Below are 18,359 nucleotides of genomic sequence, written 5' to 3' on the forward strand. Positions count from 1 at the left end.
GGCATGGGCATAGATAGAAGGAAAGAAAGTTAGTGAAAGGGATGAAAGAGTGAAGATACTGGTTACCTCTTGCATTAGTAAAGTGGACAGAACAGTGATGGAACTGAGGAAGAACAGAAACAGACAGATTTCGAGAATTTACCAGCGAAAAGAACGAAAGAGTGAAGATACTGGTTAACTCTTGCATTAGTGAGGTGAACAGGACAGAGTTTACCGGCGAAAAAAGATGAAAGTCAAAATTCTGGTTAACTCTTGCATTAGTGAGGCGGGCAGGACGAAGTTTACCAGTGAAAGCTGTGAAAAAGAAGATACTGGCTGACTCTTGCATTAATAAGCTGAAAAGAATAGAACAAGAATGAGCAGAAAGTCTTGGGCAGCGAGGCTTTGGCGGGTAGAGAGAGAGAGAGAGAGAGAGAGAGACGGGGGGGGGGAGGAGGGAAGGCAAGCAGTTAGCAAGTTCAGAAGAGCAGTAACCATGGCAACAACGGCAGAAGATAGTAAGAGAAGCAACACTGCGGCGGGGTGAGTGGGCGAGATAAACGTGATAGAAGGGGAGATAAGGACATTACGAGAAGTGTGAGGGGGAGTCATTGTCATCATCAGCCTTTATGACTTTACAACGGGATAAAATGTTAAGGTTAAGGGAGATGGGTTTTAATGGGTGGATAAATGGATGATTTAGGGAGGGTAATGGAAAGAGAGAGAGAGAGAGAGAGAGAGAGAGAGAGAGAGAGAGAGATGAGAGAGAGAGAGAGAGAGAGAGAGAGAGAGAGAGAGAGATCAAAGAAAGAGCAAAGTAGGAAGGAAAGAAATATTTACAGCAGAAGAGAGGAAAAACAAAAAGGAAAAAATGAGAGAAAAAATAAAAGAAAGATAAGAGAAAAGAAATAAGAAATAAAAAAAACAAGAAAAAGGAGCACAGAGGAAGATAATGCGTCATCAGAGAGAGAGAGAGGAGAGAGAGAGAGAGAGAGAGAGAGAGAGAGAGAGAGAGAGAGAGGTTGCTACGGAGTTTAGAGTCCGACAGAAGAATAGAAGGGGGGGGGAAAATGAAAGCGGTAGAATATATTGAGGAACCTGGGTCACCTGTTAATGCGGGGCGCTGTACAGGTGAGGCCAGGTGAGGAGGAGAGATGAAAAGGGGTCAAAGAGGGGAAATGAAGAGTGATGAGGGGAACAGGGAGAGTGAGGAGAGAATGGGATGGGGATGCGAGTGAAAAGGAAGGTGAGAATTTGAAAGAGAAAGAGACGAGGGGAAGGAGGAAAGAAGAAGGGTGATGAAGAGAAAAATAACAAAAGTGGAAAAAAAGATGGAAGAACTGAAAAACGTGGAAAATGGGACCATTTAGAAAGAAGGAAGAGAGAGAAAAAAGAAAGAAAGGGAGGAGAACGAGAGGGAGAGATGAGAGTAAACGTAAAGATATTTAGATAGAAACACCCGAGAGAGAAAATGGCGAAATATGAAAAGAAAGGAAACGAAACAGAGAGAGAAAAAGAAAAAGGAAAAAAAGATAAAAGAAAATAAAAAAACATAAGAGAATACAGTAAAAGCAGAAAAAAATAAAAGAGAAAAGAACGAAACAAAATCAGAAAGAGAAAGAGGAAAAGAGAAAGGATAAAAATAAAAAAACAAGATAAAACAGGAAAACCACAAAAAAAAACAAGAGAAACGACACGGAACACAGAAATAAACGAGAAAGAGTAAGAGAGAGAGAGAGAGAGAGAGAGAGAGAGAGAGAGAGAGTGGAGAAAGACATAAAAAAGACACGTGTATTAAGGTAACAAGTCCCAGGGTGGATGAGAGAACCAGAGAAGCGGGGGAGCGAGAACCGTCCTTACCTGGAGTCTGTCCCTTGCCGCCTGTCCCGTCACCAAGCCACGCCGCTCGCTCTCCACAGCCAGACGGATCTCCTCTCGGCCCCATCCTCACTGTGGGATCAATTATTTCTCCTTTACTTTCTTCCTTTTTTTCTTTATTCTTTTCTCTCTCCTTTTATTTTTATTTTTATACTTTTAATTTTATTTTTCTTATTCCTTTATTCTTTTTTTTTTTTGTCTTTGTATGTCATATTTTTACCATCTAGTGTTATATTATTGTTGTTTTTGTTTCTTTAACTCTCTCTCTCTCTCTCTCTCTCTCTCTCTCTCTCTCTCTCTCTCTCTCTCTCTCTCTCTCTCTCTCTCTCTCTCTCTCTCTCTCTCTCTCTCTCTCTCTCTCTCTCTCTCTCTCTCTCTCTCTCTCTCTCTCTCTCTCTCTCATCACATTTATATTCCTGTCTCGTCCACACCTCACTCTTTCGTCACCTTTCCCCTCTCCCTCTCACTCTCCCCTCACTCTTCCCACTTATCTCATTCTCTCTTCCCACTCATCTCTCTCTCTCTCTCTCTCTCTCTCTCTCTCTCTCTCTCTCTCTCTCTCTCTCTCTCCCTCTCTCTCTCTCTCTCTCTCTCTCTCACACCACACAACAACATTTTCTCAATCTTATCCACCTTATCCAAACGCTCTCTCTCTCTCTCTCTCTCTCTCTCTCTCTCTCTCTCTCTCTCTCTCTCTCTCTCTCTCTCTCTCTCTCTCATCCTTATAACTCCACTTTCCATCCATTCACTTATTCCTTTCTCTTTTCTTCTCCCACCCCTTTGTAACTCCTCCCCCTTTCTTTAACACCCCTTGTGCTCCCTCCAAGCCGCCCTTCACTCACCGCTGAGGCGTGTGAGGGGCTGCTCCAGGCGGCGAAGGACACCCATGACGAGGGACGAGATGGCCAAGAGGGTGGAGAGGTCCTCATCACTCACCTCTGAGGATAGGAGAGTGTTAGGTGTTCCCTCAGTACCTCTAAGGTTATCTGTCTTATCTCCTTTACTCGTCTTGTTCATTGTCACATACTCCTGCCCTCCTGTCCTTATTTTTTTTTTTTTTTGTATTTTTGTGTGTTGAGGGAGTGGTTCTTGTTTTCTTTTTTGTTTCCTTCTGTCCTCTTATTATTTTTTTTTTTTGTGTTTTATTGTTTTTGGTGATTTTGTTGTTGTTGTTGTTATTGTTATTGTTGTATACATATCCTCTATCCTCTGGGTCAGCACATTTCATATTTTCCTGTCTTCGTATTTTCTATCTCCCTTTCTTTTCCTGCAGGTTAGTTCTCCTACCACAACATCACACAAGCATCCCCTTCACTAGACTTATTTCATGTAAACACTTCCTCATATTTTCCTATCTGCTTTTCCTTCTCTTTCTGCATCCCCTTCAGGAAGCTTACCCCGCAGGTCTCTGGCGACGAGTGTCTTGAGGGTGGACACGTGGAGCTGCATGAGGACGTGGTGGGTGGAGGGAAGCGTCTCCTCGAGCTGTCTGCTGAGGGAGGTGAGGCCGGCGGCGTCATTCGACTTGAGGCCCTTCAGCTTGGCTCCGATCTTGGCCCCCACCGCCGCCACCTGCAGGAGGGAGGTGTGAGTGTGTTGGGGAGAGGAAGGGGTGGTATGCATGTGTTTGTCGTGCTGATTAGTCATTTGCATGACGACTAATGCCTGTGTTTGATGGATTAGCTGTGTGTGTGTGTGTGTGTGTGACATATTATAGCAGCCATGAACATGCATGAGTCACACAAATCAATGTTGAAGTGTTTGTTGTCAGATTGGTGTCAAAGTGGTGGTGATGTTGGTGGTGTCACCTGGGCGGCGGTGGCGGTGTGGGTGCAGGCGTGGTTGCTGCAGCGCCAGGGGGCCTTGGGGTCCAGCGGGTCGGTGGACAGGAGGGGCAGGCGGCAGGCGGGACAGCAGGGGGAGCCCAGGAAGGTGCCCAGCTCGGTGGGGTCGCGGCAGCGGACACACGTGCACGTGAACTGCTTGGAGATGCGCATGTGGTCCTGACGAAGCAGTGTGGCCCACTGGGGGTCCGTGTAGCTCGTGGTGAGCACGTCACCCGCCGCCACCCGCGTCACGGCGCGCACCACCATCACGCCCTCGGCCGTGAACCACTGCTGCGTATTGCCACGGCAGTCGTGTGTGAGCAGCGAGCTGACGGGGAAGAGGCCCACCACGCGGTTACCCCAGGCCAGAGGCACCTCGAACCCGTTGGTGTCCCACACGGCACACACGCGATGCACCAAGGCGGGATCGCTGGCCACGCCGAGCTGCCCCACTGCCACCTCCACCACGCGCCGCTGGTGGTTGGCATGCCGGGTCGAGGAGGGATTCACGCGGCCCTGCAGCGCCGCCACCACTGCAGCCACTGCGGGGGCTGCGGTGCATGACCAACAGTGTCCTCACCGCAGCCACTAGACGGTATTGCCGCAGTACCTCCAGTTGCCGCTGCTGTTCCGCGGTGGCCGCCGCCTGCTGCAGCATCTCCCTGGCCTGGGCCCGCTGCTCATCAGGCAGCGCCGCCAGCCGCGCCTCCTCCTCAGGACGCGGCGCTGGCTGACCCAGCCCCAGACGGCGCAGGACCTCGCACTCCTCGGCGTGGGCCGCCGCGCCGCACTCTGGGCCGCACAGGAAGAAGCCGCAGGCGGGGCACGTATAGGCGGTGGCTCGCCTAAAGCAGGTGAGACAGGAAGGCGGCGACCTCTCCCTCAGCGCCAGCAGCAGCGGAGGCTCCACCACCACCACCTCCCCCGCCGCCATGTCCCGCGCCGCCACCAGATGTCGCCCGAGTTCCTCGTTGTGTGCCACCCGCATGGGCGCCGTGGCAGAGCCTGACGCCCCTTGTGCCCCGCCTCCCGTCGCTGCCCACTGGCGAGTCCGCTCCAGCAGCTCCTCGTGATTCATGCTGAGGTCAGCACACCACGGAGGCGCTGCGTCCTGCCCCAGCCAGGCAGGGTTGTGGCACAGCAACCCTCGCAGACGCTCCTCCAGCACGCCCCCCACGTCCCCCTCAGGAGCCTCAGCGCCACCCATGGTCTGAAGGCGGCTTGAATTGCTTCGCTGATGGTCACAAAGGCACTGAACGTTTGACCGGTCAGCCAGCGGGGTGGGGCGGGGCAGGGCGGAGCGGTACAGTACAATGAACACTGCGCGGGTTCACCACACTGCCGCACTGCCACACTGTCAAGCAGACTGCGTCACCTTTCACCAATCAACACCACAACTCAATTGTCATTCAATGAACATGTCCTGTCAGGCGGCGGCGGGCGTGTGGGCGTGACACGGCGGACGAGAAGGCACTGCAGGCTGGCACGGCGGCCCGGCTCACCTAGCACACTATTTTGGGAGCTGCCGCACGTGCCCTTCCTCTGTTTCTGTCTCTCCCTGTAACACTTCCTGTCTCCCTGTCTTTACCGCCCTCTCTTCCGGCCTGTGTCACCTGGTTTTTAGTCCTCGAGAGCCGGAAGTTGCCACATTCCCTGACACACACACACACACACGCACGCACACTACTTCCCATATTCCGTAGAAGCTGGAGAGAGAAAACAGAGGTGGGTGGTTCAGGACAGTCTCTCTCTCTGGGACGCCCACGTGGATTTCTGACGATGAGATATTCCCACATCACCTCAGAACGTCACGCTGCAGGGACGCAGAAGCTGGAGTTGTGATGGACGATGGGAGTGGTAATGGACACCAAACTTTGATAATGACAAATGGTGGAAGTTTACAAGTGACGCTCTCTCTCTCTCTCTCTCTCTCTCTCTCTCTCTCTCTCTCTCTCTCTCTCTCTCTCTCTCTCTCTCTCTCTCTCATTCATTCATTTTGTCTTTCTTTTTCTGTTTGTTTGTTTCATTGTGTCTTCGTTCTTTCTTTTTTTTCCTTTCTTTCATTGATTTTTTTTAATCATTCATTCTTTTTGTCTTTTCTTTCTTTATTTAATTCCTTCCTTTCTTCTTTCATTCTTTCTTTTCTATGTATTCATTTTATCACATTTTATGTACTTTTATTTTTGTTTACTTATTTTATATTTATTTTTTTTATTATTTTTTTTGAATTACAAACAAAAAAGAAAGAAAGAAAGAAAAGAAAAGGAAAATGGCGAAGACTTTGCCATCAATATTTTGAGCAAAACCAAGTAATCTCCAATTATTCGAAGCTCAGAAACTGCAATCTGGAATGATGCAACTTTTCGTGGCGATAATTTCACCTCTCTCTCTCTCTCTCTCTCTCTCTCTCTCTCTCTCTCTCTCTCTCTCTCTCTCTCTCTCTCTCTCTCTCCCACAAGTCATACAAGTGTCACTCTATAATCTCATTTACCGGACTCCACTCAGATACCGAGAGTAATAGAGGTATTGCAGTCCCATATATTCCAGCTCCCTAACTCCCTTATACTCCTACCTTGTGACTCCCTATAACTCCCTTGAAATCACCGCCCCGCCCCGCCCCGCCACTCCCTCGGTCACCCTGACACGGCAAACAAAGAGCGCTTATGTTTCAAGAGGGTAGGATTTACTAGCATGACTCAGACTGATTCTTGCAGGACGAGAGAGAGAGAGAGAGAGAGAGGGAGAGAGAGAGAGAGAGAGAGAGAGAGATCCCTGCCATGAACCTTTTCATGGGCAGCTGAAATTAAGTCGATTAATTTATTCGTTTATTTTATTTTTTTCATTTATTCATTGTCCAGCCTCTCTTACACGTACAAAAATGGACAGATAGATAGAGGGACAGATAGGTACTAGCTAGATATATAGATGGAGATAAGGAAAGGTAGAGCAGTGGGATTAGACAGTCAGAGATTAAGGTAGAAATGAACAGTGAGATCAGACTAACAGAAATACTGGTAAAAATATGAACAAGGAAATTTCGCAGACAGGACGGAGATAGACGGAGCAATGAGTTTTGGCGGGCAGAGATAGAGACAGAGATAGATAGAGCAGTGAGATAGGGCTGATAAAGATAGCCAAAGAAGTGAAATAGAACGAACAAAGATACAGGTTAAGATAGAGCAGGGAGATTCGAACGACGGAGATGAAGGCGGAGATAGATAGAGGAGTAAGACTAACCCTACATAGAGGCAGGAAGAGTAGAATGACAGAGATAGAGATAGTAATGAGTTAAGGCTGCGCTGGGGTAATAGAGACAGACAGACCAATGATATATGGCTACATTGCACCGACGGTCTAAATTCAAGCTTGGCGCGCAGTTCCTGTCCCTCAAGTTTCTTTACCACAACAGCTGTCAGTGCGGCGCGGCGAGGCGGGGCGGCTCATGCTAGTACTGCCTTGTTCCTTGCCTCTATACCCTACACGCTGCCACACTAACCCCTGCCCTCTCCACCACCCCCACAAGGGCCACCCACAACCACGGGGGCGCTGCGTGGCCATTTAAACCTCCCCCCGGCGGCCCCTGAGTGTGAGTGACAGGTAAGACAGGTAACGGTGTTCTACCTGTCACCTTTTAGTCGCTTTGTCCACTTTAAATGTCCTGCAGGCTTGGTTTGGATTCGCAGGGGTTACTGGGAGCTGGGTGCAGGTGTGTGCGAGTGTGTGTGTGTATGAGTGTGTGGTGAGTGAGTGTTGGCCTTCGTGACTCATTCCTACCGTGAATAATCCAGGTGAGGCAGTAGTGGTGAGGGCGCGGTCACCACTCCAAGGTTAGGTGTGGGTACTGGCCGCCTCGCTCCTGCAGGGAGGCTGGGGTCGAGGGTGTAGGTGTGGAAAGGGTGGTTCCTCCAGGAGAAGGCGCGGTGTCAACATTCCATCCCAGATAATTAGTACACTGCCTGCCTCTCTCACTTCCTTGTTCCAGGGTTAGGTTAAACATTAATATTAGTGACACTGTTTATTGTCAGAAATGGACATTCATATTGTGGGTGTTTTTTGGTTCATATTTTGATTGATTTTTGTCTCTGAAACTTGTATTCAATCAACTTAGATTTTGCAGAACCCAAGAAAGCAAAAAAAATGCAGGTTTTCAAGAAAAGCCGCAGTTTGAAAATACATGGGAAATGTGATCAAGAAATTAACCCAAACATTTAGGCATTGGTTAAGCCAGTCATCACAGAACACATCATCGGTAATTTTGCCGACACTGGTGTTTGTTGGTTGAGTGTGGTGATGTGCATTGACTGTGCATGCAGGAAAGAATGCATCAAGTACCATGTGATTGCTTCTCCCTAACATGGAGGTGCAACTCACAACTGAATTATTAATCTAATCTAAACTAACCTAACTAACATAGCAAAGCAGGTGTCCAGGCCCTTTGGGCCCTGTGAAAATTAATCTGACTTGGCAAACCTTATTATTATCGTCTGTGCTTAAAGTTCACAGTTAGGGTGGGCCAAACTTCCTGGCTTACACCTGACCTGACCAGTGAGTGAGTTGGAGTGGACCTAGTTAGCTGGTGGGTTGGTTTGCTCGTGCATAGTCAACCAATTAGTGCTTGTGCCAGCTGAAATTACCTTAGGATCTCTATTGCCATGACTGCCTATATAACAACCTTCAGACATTAAATTTAATTAAACCTAACTGCCACATACAATTTAGGGGAGTGTCTGGGTGTGATTTTTTGAGGAATATTTTTTTGAAATTTGATGAAATTAATTTGTTTGCTCAGGGCATCAGGAATACTGTAAATTATCACAGAGAATTTTTTTTTTTTTTTCAGTGAAATTTAAATGACTGCATGTTTTTTGAGGCTCCTGCGGCATTACATCACCCTCGAGCCATGTGGCATTCCACACAGTATGCTGCAGATTCTGTTATTTTTGTGAAATTTGCATTAGAAATTATTTTCCTTTCACATTTTGCCAACTCACATTGTTGTCTAGCTTGGAAAGAGTAAGCAGCACTGTCTGCCTCAGTGCTCCTCAAGCCTTAAGTGGGCATGCTGCATCACTCTACACTCCCACCAAGTTTCTTCTCAGCAAGTTTTCATGCATACTGGATAAGAAGTGACTTGCTAAGGGTAGAAGGGACGATCACAAAAAAGGCGTGCCTTACAACATGGATTCACCAAGCCCCAGATCACCAGCAGGAGGACACAGAACAAAGCTCATTGTGGCCCCACCACCACCACAGTCACCACCAAGACCAGGACCATTATATGCCAGCTCACAAGCCCAGCCTCCATCTCAGAAAGCATCACATGAAAAGACATAGGGAATGTTATGTGAAAATTTCATGTCAGTCAATCGGCAACTTGTTTTCTCTGATAGATTTTATTACTTTTCCTAACTTGGGTCAGTATTTGCTTTGCTTCATTACTCCATGTCATTCCTTACTATCACACCACAGTCTCCTAGCAGCAGATAGTCTAGGATGCTTGCAAAATAAACTGGATGACATGTGTAATCAGAAATCTGCAGCTCACACACTAAATGACTCACTAATAAGGTGACATCAGAATGACACCCAGTCTCAGAACAGCCACTGGCAATATTCTGCCTTACATGTTGTGAATGTAATTGTAATGTACAATATTGTAACAGCTGAAGCGATTAATACCGTTCACTAGTTGCCACAGATCCCAAACACATCAGAAAAATATCAGTGGGGTGCCTCTTGTACCACCTGAACCTCCACACACAGTTCATTCTGCTCATATTTTCCTCATGATGTGTGCATTGAAATATGTAGTTGTAATACTTATATAATTGTTTGTTATTGTTATTGTTTTTATTATGATTACTGTTGTCATTACAGAGCAGGCCCTGTTATCCAGCACCCATGGGCAACCGCACGTTCCGGTTAGTTCAGTTTCCCGGTTGGCTGAGTGAGCCGCTGAAGTGGTGGGCATGGCGCCAGTTTAAAAGTTTTATCATTTTGACAATCTGCAAATGACTATTTTATGCTTCAGATTTAACATAGCTCATTTATGCTTTGCTGGCTTATCTTTGGGCATGTTGGATATTTGAAGACAGGAGTCATAGATGGACTAGCTAATAAACTGAGCTGAATGGACACTCTGGAAAACCAACATGGGCAGGCAACACACAGACAGTGCTGCTAGTGCCTGGAAACTGCATGCATGGTGCCAGTCTCAAATTTTTATAATTTTGAAAGTGTTTTCTTCTAAAAGACCCCATTTGCTTAAGCATTCCCAATACTTGTAGTTGAATACCGGATAACAGGTGTTGCTCTGTATTTTTTATCATTAATATTAATATTACGTATTAGTGTCTGATTGGTGTAGTGGTTGGCATGCTCGCCTCACAGTTGAGAGGCACAGAGTTTCAGTCCTTAGCCAGTGGAGACAATTTGGGTGTGTCTTCATGTTGTAGTCTGTTCACCTAACACAGGATAGGAACTGTGACTTCACAACCCGGGAGAAACAAAAGTATAGTGGTCCTGTCAATTTGTGTGTATGTTTACTCCTGCAGAATGGAAGACCAACCCTCCTCCTCTTGTGTGTGTGTGTGTGTGTGTGTGTGTGTGTGTGTGTGTGTGTGTGTGTGTGTGTGTGTGTGTGTGTGTGTGTGTGCGTGCGCGTTTGTGTGTGTGAGGACCTGGGATACATTGGCGTACTACAAGGATGGCATGGACACTGTCTCTGTATGGACTGGATCTTTATAACACCCTGTATTCATGACACTTGCTTCCCATGGACATTGACGGCATGGTGTTATGGATTACACTTGACCAGTAGTTTGTGTATAACTTTTGCAGCACAGTGTAGCAAGTTTTTCATGGTGTGTTACATATATACAAGGAACCCTGCCTAGAAATGGTGATAGGTGACAGTGTTACAGTGCACGTCTTCACATCTCACAATGTTTCTGGTGTCTTCATATATTTGCTCGTTACAGTGACATGGTCTGACCTGCAGCTATGTATAGCATATCTGTTGCTTTTGTGGTCAGAAATACAGCGTCATAACTGATTTTTTACCAACATGCAACTTGTAACCCTCAACATGAAAAACTGTTTAATACCATCTACACTCAGCCAGACTTTTTCAGATAAAGGTGTGTGTCCTTAGACCAGATTCATATTTGACATGTTTGTGGTGTCACTAGTGTAGCCTCATTGCCTCTTAGGACCATATTCTGAAACACTTCTGTGCCACATCTCCACCACTTTGAAAAGGCTGTAATTGAAGTTTTTAATGGTGTTTTTATGTTCCTGGTGAAAGATTAACAATATTTCTGTATCATTAAAAGGAAAAAAAAATCCTGAAAACTTTTAATCTCTGTGGCCTTTGAAAATAGCCTTGGTGAGAGAGCAGTGTTTCAGAATACTGGCCAAACTCCTTTTGTTATGAAAGAATACATCATTGGTGCCTTTCATTGCAGCCCCAGCACCCGCCATTCACACACACGCCTGTGGGCGGGCAGGGGCATGAGCAGACGGGCTGCCGGTGCATCCCGTGCCCCACCCACCACCATGGAGGAGCCCCAGGTTGCTGTGGCTGCCCACCCTGGCCCGTCCCCCCATTCATCACAGGTAAGGAGGGAGAACAGAGAGTTATGGACATACAGTTAAAGTTTTTGAAGTTATTGTTAACATAATTTTGTCCTTTGTCCTGATTACAAAAATCTAAAAAGAAAATACTAAAAATATCGAAAAGTGATTAGGAATTTTGAATTCTTTTAATATTTTCAGGAATAGAACTCATGTGCATCATGATCCATCTGCACTATTATTCTTGAAGTTGTATACAAAAAAAATAGAAATTCAACTATACATTACTACATATACACAGATGCCTGATATTTCTATCTACCACCTTGATAAATGCATAACTTTTATTCACACATCACTTGACCAATCACTGCAGAGCCCCGAGAGTGACATGAGTCCCCGAGCCAAGAGGAGTCTGAGTCCCAGCCCGGCACCTGACAGCCAGTCCAGCAGTCTGGCATACTCAGGGGACAATGAGGAGGTGGGTGCCGCTCCTTACCTTGGCTGTGCTTGAGGACACCTGTCGTGGGGTTATATAGCTTTGTGTAATTTCATAGTTTTCTTTTCCCCAGCTGCTGTCTCCCATGTGTTTTATAAATAAGGGTGACACTCACTCATCCCTTATCTGGTAAACTGTAGAACTTCCTTCCTGCTTCTGTATTTCCTCCTTTCAAGATATCCTCTAATTTTGGATGACACTTTTGACCTTTCCTTTGGGAGTTGCACCTGAGATTTGTAATTCTTGTGTGTGAAGGTTCTCTCTGCCCCTCAGGAATACTTGCGGGCCACCTGGCAGAGGCTGGGTGTGGGCCATGACGGTTACTTGTCCCTGGAGGAGCTGGCAACCGTCTGCCACGCCATTGGTATGGAGAAGGTCGCTAATGAAGTGAGTTGTTCTCTTTTTTCAGTGCATCTTATTGTCTTACTTCTATATTCTCCATGTTCATTATCATCACTCATCATTTTGTTTAATGTCTTTTTCTCATGAGGTTGGATTGTATTTATTATTTTACTATTCATGCTGTAATGTAGGTTTCTCTCTCTCTCTCTCTCTCTCTCTCTCTCTCTCTCTCTCTCTCTCTCTCTCTCTCTCTCTCTCTCTCTCTCTCTCTCTCTCTCTCTCTCTCTCTCTCTCTCTCTCTCTCTCTCTCTCTCTCTCTCTCTCTCTCTCTCTCTCTCTCTCTCTCTCTCTCTCTCTCTCTCTCTCTCTCTCTCTCTCTCTCTCAGAAACCGTCTTGTGTAGGTCAGTTTCTCTGTTACAGTCTCTCTCTCTCTTTTTCTTCTTCCTATGTCTGATCTGCACCTCACTTCATCTGATCACCAGCACAGCAGCAAATTTTAGTCACCCTTTAGATCCCTCCCAGTCACCATTCCTTCCCTGCATGTGGATGGGCTTCTCTCACCAGCCACTCATCTCTCTCAACTTGACACTCGTGTTTCAGGATGAGGAGGAGGAGGAGATTCTCAGCACCCTTGAGTGTTGGTACTTAAGTATCGTCTTGTTCCAGGTACACAAGGTCACAGTGGCCAGCATTAGTGTGTCTGCTGTGGTATTGTAGTCCACAGTGTGGACAGAGTGGTGCTACTTCCTGCTAATATCTGTATGCTAGACAGTGACTTGACATGCGATTGGTTTACCAATGGATGAAAGGTTTAATCTCTTATGTTTATTTTCAATGGGGCAGAGGAACTGGGAACTCTTAGTGTTTATATCCTTGCAGAGTTTAGTCCTTATATTTATCATGGATGGACCAAAGGGATTGGGAGCTGTGTGTATTATTATTATTATTGTTTATTGAGAATGTCAGCTTGGTATATAGACTGGTACATGCATAAATTTCTTAAGGACAGAGATTGAGGACTGTGAATCATGTGTATTTATGTTCTTCCACTGTTTATTGGGGTATCAGTCTGGTGTATAGAGAAGATAGATATATTCCATACAGAAAGGCAAAAAACATGCTTGCATTATTTAAAGCACAAAATGTACACTTAGAGGAAGTACCTTAATATTGAGCTAGTTTATGGTTTGACTTTTTAGATGAATTGTGTCTTTTATCACTCTAGGTCATGTTGAGGCTTTTAGAGGTAGTGTCAAAAGGTTGGGTGTTAAGTAGGGCAATATTTTAAGCTAAGGAGCATCATTTTGGCTGTAGAGAGGTTAGGAAGCAGTAAGGCTAGATTATGAACTAAGGACCAGTTGTGTGTCATTTGCAGCATCCAGGAACAATGTCTGGAGCACTTGTCTATTGTTAATGGTGTGCTTATATTTTGAAGGCTTGTCTCATCCTAGGGTTATAGGCTAGGGTTTGTGGCTAGTGGCAATTTCTGAGTGGGAGAGGCAGCACTTGTGACTTTGGCTTGTGATCTGTAACTTCATTGCTGCAGTGTTCATTCTGTTTTCAGTCACCTTTATCAAATTTAGGCAACACACACACACACACACACACACACACACAGGTAGAATAACAGTAGAAAATTGAAGAGAAAAATACACAATAAAAAATTGCAGTCACTCATTTCAACACACTCACAGTTTTAGACACACACACAACACACACACACACACACACACACACACACACACACACACACACACACACACACACACACACACACACACACACACACACACACACACACACACACACACACACACACACACACTAAACCTTCAGACACACACACACTCACTCAGAAGTCCACTGTTCCCCCCCGGCAGGTGTTGGAGCAGCTGTTTAGTCGCCTGGATGTGGATGGTGACGGCAGGATCAGCTTTGAGGAGTTTGTGCACATGTTCCAGAATGGTGGACCCAGCGGCAACACCTCCCTGGTCCTGGATGACTCTCTGCCCCCGGTGAGTGTTGGGCTTGTGTGTGAGATGTGAAGCTTCAGTGTCCTGCCTTCAGTTTTCAGTGTATATGTGTGGTAGTAGGGCATTCCTATCTTTGCATTGCTTACTTTATACATCCACCTTTGATTATTCTAAGTATGGATCATTCTGTGACTACTGTGGCTTCTAGGTTGTAACACAGTGTAAGAATATTTACCATATTACACCTAAGTACATTTCCACCCTTTCGTGCACTTCATACCGCTAAACATTCTAAGTATCTATCCTCTGGTGCCTACTATAACAAAAATATCTCCCACATTACATATAAACTCTCTCCCAATCTTTTAAATTACACATATTCCTACCCTGTCCCAACACATCTAATGCATCACCAACACCACATTCAACCCTCTACCTTCCCCCCTCACAGGATGTCCCCGGGAGCACACTAAGCTGCATGAGTTCGGCCAGTGAGGAGCGCCGGGGCATGGTGATGTCGGAGTCCAGTGTGTTCTCCTCCCTCGACCCGGACAGCACTGGGTGAGTACAGACTGGTTTCCCATTAGCAAGGTGCCACCCAGATTGTCTTCTCTTTTATCACTTTTCTCCTTTATCATCAAAATTCAGAAACTTTTCTTGTTTATTACTAGAAAATTATCACTTTTTCTTGTTTATAACTATAAAATTATGATCACTTTTGTCTTTTATTGCTATAAAATTGTGATCTCATTTCTCTTTTATCACTGCAGAATTATGATCATTGAAAAATAGTTTATGTTTTGCTATTTATCCTTCTCAAGTGCAGTGTTGTATATGAAGCAATGGGCAGATTATACAGAATGTTTACAAATGGTTACATCACTTTTGCATTCCACAAGAGAACTGGATCCTCATGTTTTGAAGAGAGGTGTCTGGGTGGCACATGTTGCAGTATGTAGTTGTGATATAACAAGTGCAGGTGAAGTGTGGTTTATGAATGACATATCTTCAAAAGTTTCTGAGTAAAAAGTCATAAATTGAGATCAGCAATATATTTGTAACTTTCTATTCAATGTATCTTTTTTATATATATTTTGAAGTTATTTTATGAGATTTGATTGATAAATACAAGCTCTGAATTCATAAAATCAGGACAAAGGACAAAATCAATTCATTCATAACAAGGAAAATTCATAAACCATGATTCACCTTTCTGTATCTCATCCTGTACATGGCAAGTGATTCTGTGAACCTCCTTTGGGATACATTTAATCCCAGTCAGTGTGATTTTGAGAAGAAAATCATGATGCAGGCAAAGAAAAGAAGCCACAACACTACACCACAATATATTTATCGGTAATCAACGGAAACATAGACTGTACACGAGCACTCTGGGGTCCCTTAGGTGGTAAATTATCACAGTGTTCATTGCTTGGTGGTGGCAGCCGCAATGTTGTCTACACCCACCAGAGGGTCTTGGGTGTTTGTCAGCTTGGTGCCGTGCTCCAGGGAGAGTGCATCCAAGTCTTTATCTCGGGCTTTGTACATTTGTCTGAGACGCTCCTCCTGTTTGCTTTCTTGCCATTCGTAGTGAAATCTCCTCAACTGGTCTGTGGAGGTGCCTGGGAGAGGAGTGGGACAGTGTTAAAAGGATATAGAGATCAATTGGGACACTAATGTAAATGGAAGTGTCATTCTTCCCTAAGATATGATCCACTTAAGTCACAGGACAAGGAATAAGACAATCATGCCCACATCTTCACACACACATAACATCATAACCAGTGTGGCACTACCAGATAGCTGAACCCTGACCTGTTATGTAAAGGATTCCTGTGTTAACGATGCCAGCCACAGTGCCCAGGAGGCCGCCCATGAGACCCCCAGCTAAGGAGGCTCTCGGTCCCAGCTTGAATTTATACATGGCACCTGTGATGAAACCCCCGGCACTGTACCTGCAGCCAGGGAGTGGATGAAACAGATGCAACAGTACTAAGGACAGAATGTTTAGATGGTACAGTCATAGCCAGTGGTCAAGTAACATTCCACACTCACTTTCACTGTGTTAAGCATTTCCCTCGGTCTTACATCCTTAGATCTCCTGACACTCTCCCTACAAAACTTAACAGATTCATAACAGATTAGAGGATGTGAGAGTGAGGACAAATACATAACATAGTGGAAGTAATCATGGTATGCTACTTGACTTTTGCCCAAGCCTATATCAAGTGATATGTATTTCTGAAAACCTAACCAAAATAAGAAAAGCACTGGATTGTGTTTATATAACTTATGCACAGGACTTCAAGCAGATGTATATGCTACTGTATGCATCACTTATACTGCAGCAAATAAAAAAAAAATTTAATAAAAACAAGTTAAAGAGATGGAAAAGAAAAAGGAAGGCAGGGATGGGAGAATGGAGGAAACCTGAGAGAATAACAGAGATGCTTACTCTATAATGGAAGATTTGCCTCGATATGCTGCTATAGAATTGGTGAACAGCATGAAGGCACCACAGAACAAGCCAAGCCGCCACCCCAGCATCCAGGCACCACGGCCAAACCCAACAGTAACCTGGGAGAGACGGACAGACAATTATGCTTCATGGAATTTCTGTGCCACTGTAACTAAAGAAGAGAAAACTATGTAGTCTGTGCAGTACAAGGAATTAAACTGCATGTATTGAAATTGAAATACAACCTAGAATAATGTAGCTATTCACTCCTAAAGAAAAAAAAAAAGGGTTAAAATCAAAGCCTGTGAGTTGTATGAAACTAGTAAGGGTTGAAAAATTTTGTTCGTCCTTTTGGATCATCAAGAGAGAGAGAGAGAGAGAGAGAGAGAGAGAGAGAGAGAGAGAGAGAGAGAGAGAGAGAGAGAGTACACCCAAAAATTATCTACCAGCATCCATTATTACCTCTTACACACTCAAGTCAGTGACAAGCATTATGACGAGGACATGACAGAGAGAGGGACTGGGGGAGGGGTACGTATGGGCAGCACCTCACCTTGTTCTGTAGTTGTTTCTGCGCCTCCCTGATGTTCTGGAAGGTCGTGCCCTGGTTGCGTTCAATGAAGCTGAGGTAACTTTCCCGGGAATGCATCGTGCCGCCAATCACCGTGCCCATAAATACACCCGTCAGCCCACTCTGGATCACCTGGAATGTCCACACAACACCCCACACGACTTTAGTACAGCTTCCCCCACTGTATTACCTAGAATCCCCACACATGACATAAGTAGAGATTTACCCTTATTAGTATAGGTGCTTAGGATAGACGACAAGAACAAGTGACAGAAGCAAGGAATGTAGAGTTAAGAAGTGTATCAATTCATTAACTGCAAGATTTAGGATAGATTACAGGAAGAAGTGATGGAGGTTAGAGATTTGCAAAACTTTCACAGGAAACACGAAAATAACCATGAAAACCGAAATTAATTCCTCCATTGCATATTAATGATGCAGAATCATTTCTGGAATATCACTAGAAACATGAAAACCATGAAAATCCAAATAACTTCTCTTAAAGCTCATTAACACTAAAAACCCTTGCCAGAATATCACAAGAAACATGAAAACGCCAATGAAACCCCAAAATAGCATCCCTTAAAATTATATTAGTCATGCAAAATCCTTGAAACTCACTAAAAACACGAACCCTTGAAATCACAAAAAAAAAACAAAATACAAACCCAGCCGGAAAAAAAAAAAAAAAAGTAATCAACACCGCTTCACAAACACCAGGGTCACTGAGAGAAACACATCGACACATTACCATGGAGAGCTCCGGGCTAAGGTTCCCATAGGCATCATAACTATACATGAGCTTCAGCCTCTGCAGACCGGTCATCTCTGTCCTCTCACTCAGGTGGCTCTTCGCTGTCTTGCTGTTCGGGTCCACCTCGTCAGGGTTCTCGAAAAATAATATAGACAGTCCCAGTGTTGCCCCGCCCCCCTTGGCACGTGAGGCCAGGAAGGTGCGGTAGAGTCTGGTATAGCTGTCTTTACCTAACCCTGCCATGTTGTTGTGTGTGTGTGTGTGTGTGTGTGTGTGTGTGAGTAGTGAGAGAAAATGTGGTTTTATTAGGTAGACTTATGTATTATCCGTATTCCCAAATAATATCGTTTTATCTAGCTTATTTCTCACAGTCTCCTGTGGAAGTTGTTAATATCTTTAAGGTTGGTGTTTTAGTAATTATAATGGTGGTTTGATAAGGTTTTCACATCGACTGGGTGAAAAATAGTTGTTTTAATGCTAGTAAGGGTAACGGTGAGAGAAAA

General features: G+C 45.0%; 3 protein-coding genes across 11 annotated transcripts in view; 1 reads left to right on the top strand and 2 right to left on the bottom strand.

Moving 5' to 3' along the window:
• Positions 1-18,359, top strand: part of LOC135091323 (ninein-like protein) — a 68,025-nt gene that overhangs the window by 19,962 nt on the left and 29,704 nt on the right. For 3 of the 9 annotated variants that reach the window (XM_063988853.1, XM_063988855.1, XM_063988854.1), the window contains exons 1-7: positions 2,729-2,838; positions 3,262-3,444; positions 11,150-11,300; positions 11,635-11,739; positions 12,031-12,144; positions 13,981-14,115; positions 14,525-14,634. In XM_063988853.1, the coding sequence (XP_063844923.1) occupies positions 2,744-2,838; positions 3,262-3,444; positions 11,150-11,300; positions 11,635-11,739; positions 12,031-12,144; positions 13,981-14,115; positions 14,525-14,634 (893 nt within the window). In that variant the 5' untranslated portion in view covers positions 2,729-2,743. Of the gene's footprint in view, positions 1-2,728; positions 2,839-3,261; positions 3,445-7,074; positions 7,281-7,303; positions 7,390-9,560; positions 9,605-11,149; positions 11,301-11,634; positions 11,740-12,030; positions 12,145-13,980; positions 14,116-14,524; positions 14,635-18,359 lie in introns of those variants that run through there. The other 6 variants (XM_063988858.1, XM_063988859.1, XM_063988856.1 and 3 more) reach the window with 6 other exon arrangements.
• LOC135091329 (uncharacterized) lies at positions 3,903-5,714 on the bottom strand. Its single transcript, XM_063988870.1, has one exon. The coding sequence runs from the start codon at positions 4,888-4,890 to the stop codon at positions 4,039-4,041; it is 852 nt and encodes a 283-aa protein (XP_063844940.1). The 5' UTR covers positions 4,891-5,714; the 3' UTR covers positions 3,903-4,038.
• On the bottom strand, positions 15,404-18,134 carry LOC135091328 (RPII140-upstream gene protein-like). The gene is made up of 5 exons (XM_063988869.1): positions 17,854-18,134; positions 17,085-17,234; positions 16,529-16,650; positions 15,889-16,028; positions 15,404-15,695 (listed from the first exon to the last, which is right to left on the bottom strand). Exons 1-5 carry the CDS (start codon positions 18,097-18,099, stop codon positions 15,499-15,501), a joined length of 855 nt encoding a protein of 284 aa, XP_063844939.1. The 5' UTR covers positions 18,100-18,134; the 3' UTR covers positions 15,404-15,498.

Source organism: Scylla paramamosain, chromosome 37 (assembly GCF_035594125.1).
Source record: "Scylla paramamosain isolate STU-SP2022 chromosome 37, ASM3559412v1, whole genome shotgun sequence".
Classification (NCBI taxonomy): Eukaryota; Metazoa; Arthropoda; class Malacostraca; order Decapoda; family Portunidae; genus Scylla; species Scylla paramamosain.